Here is an 8,389-nt window from a genome sequence, read left to right as displayed (position 1 = left end):
AACGAAACTTGTATTATTCTGTTTTGAGTCTTATTTCATTACAAATATGGTGCTATTGTGTGCCGTTTTTGTCTGTATTTAATTACAGACAAGCAAACAAACAATCTCAGTTTTAGTTATATATATACACACATACATATTTTAATCCGAATATCAAAAGCACATACCCACAGACCAGTCAAGTTAGCTAGAGAAATCTTGTAGCAACAGTGAGCTGTGTAGGGGCTATGCTTGCTACCGTGAATAGGTAGGTAGAAGATGCTTTAGAAATTTTTGAATTGTTATACCAGAAATATTATCAATCTTTTTAGCATATTATTAGTATTTATGCACACAGTATCTCATAACCAATATTATGAATGGTCTGTTTTTCAGCACATGAATTATTTGGAAACCTTGGCAATCCCTACTACTAAGTACTACTACATCTAATAATACTATGATAATGAAGTACTATAATTAAATTTTCAATGTAACTCACTAACACTTTGTAAAATTCATTGAAAAAAGATGTCTATAGCAAAAGCATTAATGTACATTTAAAATAGACTTGCAGCAACAAGGTCTTCTACTTAGATTTCTGTTTTCATTGTTGTCTTACTATTTCATATGATTTTTACACATTCTGACCAAAACTGCTAAAAATCAAAAAGCTTCAACCTATTTTACTGTTAAACTACTAGCTTATTATTTGCATGATGCTGGTAAATGTACATGTTAATGAAATGGGTACATGCATATTTACCTTTCCACTGTTAATTCCGTGTTTACCAGCAAGAAATTATGTGAATACCCATTGAATAACAATTTTATAAAATGATTTTTTTTCATACCTTGAGGCCCTTCTCTAAGATCTCCTCAGCTTTAGGCCCACGGACAGTACAGTGCACAGCAATTTTTTCATTCCTACGAATACCAAAGGATCTCACTGTATAACGAGCTTTCGAAAAAACAGGTTGTTGACCAGTCAACTGTTCCAACACCTTAAAGAGACAATTTTAAACTGATTATCACATAAAAATTAAATAAATTCTAAACTCATGATTAACATTTTGATGTCCAAAGTAACGTTCTGTCTGAATTGTTTGATGGTGAAAAACACCCAAAATATCAATGCGGGCATATTTTTTGCTCACCACATGACTGTTGGCAGAGAGAAAAACCACTGTACAATGTGCACATTACCATATTTGCCCAAATATAATTTACACTCAATTTAACCCAAAGTTAAATTGAAGAAATTTTTTTTTTTATACATCAGTGGTACAAAATGTATTGAATAGTTTCTAACACAATAAATTTATTGAAAAGTTTATATGTGGTAATACACTAAGTTAATCATTTTTCCTTACCCTGTCTGAAATGATATATATATATATATTTGCAGAGAAAACTGGCAAATGGTGATCTCTATTACTGTGATGGTTTCCCAATCTCCTTATGTTAAAAAATGTTTTCCAAAACTAAAAAAACTGCACTGATAAATACATGTATCTATAAAGGTAGGAAAATTTAAATTCCTCTAGCTAAAAGCTTAATGGGGAACTGACAAAGTGTGGGTAACATGTTAAGGATCACTACACACACTAAGAAGTACTAAATCATTCTCACCTTGGCTGCTCGAGTAAGTCTGTCACCAGATTCTCCAACACAAATATTAAGACAAAGTTTTCGAATTCGAACCTCCTTCATGGGATTCTCACGTTTTTCTTTCCCCTTTTCTTTTTCCTAGTTTTAAATTAAACAGGTTGTTAGAATATTCATACATTTTTGGCAGTATTTCAAACTTACTGTATTGAGTGAAAAGCAATGAATGCAAACTATTCTGTGAAATCAAGGTGTTTACAATACAGCTAAACATCAATTTTTGTGTCACATGGTATGTTGAAATGCAGCACTGGTTCAAATTAGATGTTTGTGATGACAAAAATACTGAGTCTATAGTCTTGTACTAATTAGTAACTCAAATTACTGATACTGACAAATTAGAATAATAAATCAAACAGTGGCATCCTGCCCACCTCCTTCCATTTTTGGAAATGCCCCATTATATACACTTCTATATATAACATGAATAACCAATCGGGAACTCAGAATGTCCCCTAGTGGCTTTCTCAGCCATGTTAATGTGTTTGGATGCCATTTCTATCTTTCAAACCAAGATTTCAAGGAGGTAGGTTGTTATTCGTCAGCTCAAAATTTCATATTTTTTAAACTGAAATACAGCTTAGTTACTAAGCTTGATAAATTTAGTTGAATTCTATGGTATTGATGTAGTAATTTACGATTATTGGTTATTGAAATGTACATATAAAATTAACAATTATTGTTTCATATCCTCCACATGTAAAATTTTAAAAGGTTTAGATACCTACATCAAGCAGCAACCGAGTACAAAGGTCATAACTAGAACAGATAATCGTTTGCTTTACTTATTTATTTACTGTTCTATGTTTTTAAAAAAAATAAGTTTAAGAACTTACCCCTAAATAGCAATAATCTATATATAAATATAATAATTGAAATGTGACTATTTCACAAAATACAAGTATGCTAAAACACAGCCAAGACAGATCACTTTGTAAAGACTAGAGGTCAGTTACAAAAATAAATAAATATAAATGTATAACATTACGAGATTTACACTATTTCGTCTAAACATATGTTATAATCTGTGTTCATTCTAGAATGAAATAGGCATAATTCATTTCCTAATTTTTTATGGTGGTTGCAAAATCAATTAAAACTATCAAACCTGTAGAGATTAATTACTGAAAATAACAGATAAAAGTTTTAAAGAAAAATTTGATAATTATAATATATGGACATTATAGATTTTGCATGTGAAAATTTTTTGATGCATAAAAGTATTCTTAATCTTAAAATGAAAATTACTCAGTGTGTAATGACTTAGCACAAAATTATTATGATGTCAGTCCCAGGGACTGAGCCGTGCTGAAAGAGTGAACGAGTTGTCTCGTACATCAATTGCTAGTGGCCACAGGAAGGACTAGGTAAAGCCTAACACAAGATCCCTGGGATTCACTTTTTAACTATTACAGTTGAGAAATCAATCTGATTACTTATTAACACAAATGAAATCTAGTAAAATAACCTATAAAAATCACTCCATTTAATTTATGAATTTGTACCTTCGAAATAGGGTAATATGTATGTCAATTATATTTACTTTCTTCACTTAACACTGTTAGCTTAAATTTAAAATGTTTGACGTACAAAGAATTTTGAAAACAATTGAAATTTTGTATTAATTCCCCATATTTGATGAATAATGAAAACTACTGAAACTGGGGAAATGTTTTTTTTTTTCAGTTAACCATGTTACTCTCAATTAGTAACACACCTAGTATCATTAGTAGGTGTGGGTTGCAAGAGAGTTTTTCTTATAGGCATAATATCTACTGACATACAAGGAAATGAGGACCACACATCATACCTTGCCCATTTATGCCATAGTTAATTTGTAAACCAACAAAAACTACAAAAATTATTAAAAACAAGATGTTCTACAAAATTCAGAGACAGAGGATTCCAATGTAAAAAAAAAAACATACTGGTAAATCTACAACTGTTTAGCACTATGCTTTCTCAAAACTCAAGCATGTTCACACCTTAGATTATAAATTTAAGTTTATACAGAAAATTATTAATCATTTACAGAAGAGCATTCCCTTAATATAATATACTTCTAAATTTGGTTTCTCCTATTTCTAGCAAATAGTTGCTGTTATTAAAATGTAATCAAAAACACACTAGGTGTGAAAAAAAGGCAACCCAAAAAGAATTGAAATCAAAACTTGTGGCTCAACTTATAACGTGATCTTAAATGCACTTTAATAGAATTTCAGAGTTTAGTAAATTTCTGCTTAAAAGTTTGTAATGAATAACAAATAATAACCATCCACTCATATAATTCTTTTGAAAACCTGAGATATAAACTGCTAATCTAGTTTGCTTGACCTGACCAATACTTATGTATATGCTTTTGCCCTACATGTTTGCTGCTCTAAATCAACCATCTGTAATATGAATGACTAAAAAAACTAAAAATGGTCCACCTTTACTCTGGTGAAACTGTAGTAAAAATTTCACTGACAGCTCATGAGACTTTTTGCATAGGCATGCGAAACAATATTGTTCAAAATTAAATTAGACATCTTAACTGATCTTCATAAGATAACCCTTTCATTTCCTATATCATGCTAGTAGCCCTCTTGTCAACTTCTCCAATTAAATCTATTCCTTCCCAGATACAGAAACCAAAGCCACAGTTTTTTCATACAAGACCTTACATTTACTTGTAATCAGTATAAATACACATTACAATCTAGTCTGTTTTATTACAATGTTCTGCTTATGCTCCTCTGCCCATTATTAATCCTGTAGACTAACTGCCCTTACATCCAGTGAAAATTCTTTAGTTATCTTGTGGTACTTTTTTGAAAGCCATCTGAAAATCCTGTATATCAGATCTACACCTTTACCCTCACCAACATAAGCAGTGACATCTTTGATGCTCAAAAGATTTGCGAGACAAGATTTTCCCCATGTGAAAACATTCTGGTTGTCCAACAAAATTGTAAACTTTGTTAGGTTCCGAGAAAGCAAATTCTATTTTTTTTATGATTATGGCTGTATTTAGTTTTATTAAAATGCTAACTTAACTTTTACATAATCACTTATATTTTGAGTATGTATGATGAAACTGATACCAGCTTCCCTAGCAGTGACCTACAGATACTATTAATGTAGCAGAAGAGTATGTAAATTTACGATAAATTAATTATTAACACTGGTGCGAAGTCCTGGCCAGGCATTTGTTTATTAACTGTGTTGAAGTTATTTCTAAGTGTTGTTATTGTGAATAAATTGTGGTTTTGTTGTTGAACCCCGATTACAGCGGCATTACAACTTTAGTCAGTCTCATCAAAACCTTTACCATAACAGAAATTAAGACTAACTACCCTATAATAACCTGGACAATGCATATCACCTTTAAAAATTTGAATGTGTAACAATCTACTGGAACATGCCCATTATTAACTACAAATATTTTTGATTTTCTTAAGTAGTTTAGTCATGCAATCCTTAACTTATCTTAATACTCTGAAAAAACATCTTGCCAAGGAACATTGTTGTTTTTTTTTTATAATTAAGCACAAAGCTACACAATGGGCTATCTGTGCTCTGCCCACCAAGGGTATCGAAACTCGGATTCTAGCGTTGTAAGTCCGCAGACATACCGCTGTGCCACTGGTGGGCGAACCTTGTTTTAAAACTCCCTAATTTTTTTATTAACAATTTCAAGGCTAATGTACACTATATTTCCCACTAGTATTTTTCAGGATCTGAAACATGATTTACATCTAGTCTCCCAATATCAGTATATTTATTCAGTAAAAATGGAACTCATAATGCAGCAAAGTGGGGTATATATAACAATATACCATTTATTGCACTTCTTAACTGTAAGGTACAAATAGTATTTTTCCACAGTTCCTTAGACAAATTCTAAATAGATAACACCTCAAGCTAATATAGAAATCAATGGTTTATGACAAAGCTTAGTGTAAAGATGAGACTAACTATGCAAATAGAACTTAATTATAACTTGAATTTAAAACAACGCAAGTTTATTATCATTGAAATGGTTTTTCATTATATCAAAAACCACAAAGAAATGAATGTGTCCTTTTATTAGCTTTAAAACATAACTCCTATGATTGACATAGTTGCAAACTACCTTATATACATCTATTGTTCTAGAAGAGCTAAGGAAGTAAAGAACATCCTAATTTGGTTTTTATACAAAATATTCTTCGTACTACTATACGTCTTATGCTATATTGTATGTATAACTGATAGTGGCATAAGCCTACAAAGTGCAGTGATGCCAAGCCAAGGTAGTTCTAATGAATCTGTCCTGTTGTCAGATGAAGGAATGAAGCTAACGTAAAATAGCTTATGGATTATACAATACAGGTTGCAAAGTTTAATACTGTTTGAAATGAAAGGTTGATAAATATTAAGTTACTTGAAATGTATATGATTTCATATATTAAAATATTAACTACACCATTCAGAATAATGAAGACAAACTGAGCTTTCATTTGACATGCAGTCAAATTTGATTGACCAAGTACTTTCAACCTAATGCTGTTTGAGATAGAGAACTTCCCGTAATTTGTAATTCTGCAGAACGTCAATCAAGTTCGAGGAATGTCATATAATTACCATTAATTAATGACTAGTAGCAAACAGAAGACAAGGAAATAAACGTAGAAAATTTAATATGAAAAAGCTCTGAAAACTATCATTTTTCGTTTACGGTTTGATGCAACATAAGTGATAATTTATATATATATAGTAGATCAAGTTTTACAACCGCGGATCTTATAGTATTGCTATTAGTACACGTTTTGTGACCAATAACGTGCATTTATTGCAACTCCATGCCTATCGAGTTATACTAAATTATAGTATATATCAAGAATCATACTTCTTTGAAAACGTTTTTGAAGAGTGGAGAAATATGCCAGTGCCATACTGAATACAAAAAAATTGAACATGGTGAATGCTTCTTAAAAAAATTTAGCTAGTTACGACACTAAACCTTATAAAGTAAACTCGAACTTATAAACTTTAGGCCTAACCTTACAAGCAAGTTAAGTGAATGATTTCGAACAAAATTATAAATTACCTACGTGAAGAATAAAAAAAATAACTTTAAAAACATGAAATTAAAAATTACTACACACGACATATTAAGTAAACACGTTTTCATTAAAACTGGAATTATCCATGATTAACGATCCTACTAAAGTAGGCTTAGGTCTAGGAATAACAATGCACGTCTCTAGCTTTGGATCACACAAAATTGTAAAAAAACTCAGAATTTACGTAATAAAATAATGAAATATATATTGTACTAAAAAAATAACGCTCTTAGAAAATAAATTTGATTATTATAACGTAAATGTTCCACAGATAAACCAAGATTAAATTCGATATTTCTAACAGGAGAAACTTACACCTCACCTTCATGATGACTATGAGAAGAAGAGAAAGAACGATACTCTCAAACCCTTATCACACCGTCTACGAATCTTAGTTAAAGTTTACCACTAGGTTGCGTTTTAAAAATTAAATAATAATAGGCGACATGTTTTAATGAAAAATATAGTTCACAAGTGAACCCAAGACACAACGAACAACATAGAAAAATATTAAGACAACTTCTTTGTTTTTCTAACTAAAAATCTCTAATATTCAAAATATTATTTTACGCAAAGTGAGCTTAAACTTGGAATTATCGATGGGCTTTTAGTTATTTTCCTAAATTAATTATACTTCTCAAAATATATTTGTATTAGGCCTATCATAATTTACCACTGCTTTTTTATCTAGTCCCTTACGGATTTTCAAGAGTTAGAAGAGTGTATGATAAGAGTATTACAACCACATTATGTTCTCCATATCAATTGCCGACGACTAGTTTCGTTTTGTTTAATCCACAGTTCATCAGATTGGCTGGGACACAAAAACATAGTAATTGTTAGAATACTATTTGTATAAGTCATTCGTAAAAACAACAATTGTTATGGTGTGAACGCCTTTTTCAAGATGACGAAGCATGATTATAATTATACTTGTATTAGACATTGACATTAGACTTATTATATTTTTTACACTGCCTGCTTTATCTAGTCTCTTATGGATTTTAAGGAATGTTGTTAATTACGGGAATCCTAATAACACGTGAGTCACACATTTACACTACTGTAATTATCCCCTTTGACCAATGCCGGGGTTTTCTCTGGATAATACTTAGGAGATGTTTCTTGTTTTGTTTATGGCAAGCTAATGAGACTATCTGCTGCCTTCCCTAATTTTGAATTACCAACCAGAGAGAAGACTATCGGCTGGCAACACCCACTGGCAACTCTTAGGCTACCTTTTTACCATCGATTAGCGAGATTGATCGTCATATTTCAACGCCCCCGTGGCTGAAAGGGCAGGTATGATCGGCACTGAGTTACCATCCCACAGACTTTGATTAGAGCACCCTAACTACCAGACCATGCCAGATCCGTATAAAATATTTCATCCAGATGTTTTGGTCAGTTCTTTGCATTGACTATTGTGGCACCTTCAGTTTGCTCTTATTTTCCTCAGAGTAGTCTGCAAGAACCGCAAAAACAGGAGAATTCGTCAGATAACGTACCACAGAGCAGTGTCTGGATTTTCTCTACCTCTGATTCATTACTTACACAAAAAAAAGAGATTAGACACCGGGTTGGAAACAATCGCATTCTGTAGTGTAGACAAAATCCAAGTCAAGTTAGTTAGACATTTTTAGTATCATAAT

At 31.5% G+C, this 8,389-nt stretch overlaps 1 protein-coding gene across 1 annotated transcript in view; it reads right to left on the bottom strand.

Annotated features, from left to right (window-relative positions):
- LOC106460017 (60S ribosomal protein L11) overlaps positions 1-7,080 on the bottom strand; it is a 16,983-nt gene extending 9,903 nt beyond the window's left edge. The window contains exons 1-3 of the mRNA XM_013919701.2: positions 7,060-7,080; positions 1,612-1,728; positions 834-983 (exon numbers count right to left, since the gene is read on the bottom strand). Coding sequence (XP_013775155.1) covers positions 834-983; positions 1,612-1,728; positions 7,060-7,065 — 273 coding nt within the window. The 5' untranslated portion in view covers positions 7,066-7,080. The remainder of the gene's footprint in view (positions 1-833; positions 984-1,611; positions 1,729-7,059) is intronic.
- Positions 7,081-8,389: the final 1,309 nt, after the last annotated feature.

The sequence above is a fragment of the Limulus polyphemus genome, unplaced genomic scaffold (genome assembly GCF_000517525.1).
Source record: "Limulus polyphemus unplaced genomic scaffold, Limulus_polyphemus-2.1.2 Scaffold31, whole genome shotgun sequence".
Lineage (NCBI taxonomy): Eukaryota > Metazoa > Arthropoda > Merostomata > Xiphosura > Limulidae > Limulus > Limulus polyphemus.
The sequence above is the reverse complement of the archived record's forward strand: the minus strand, read 5'-3'. Positions and strand labels throughout refer to the sequence as shown.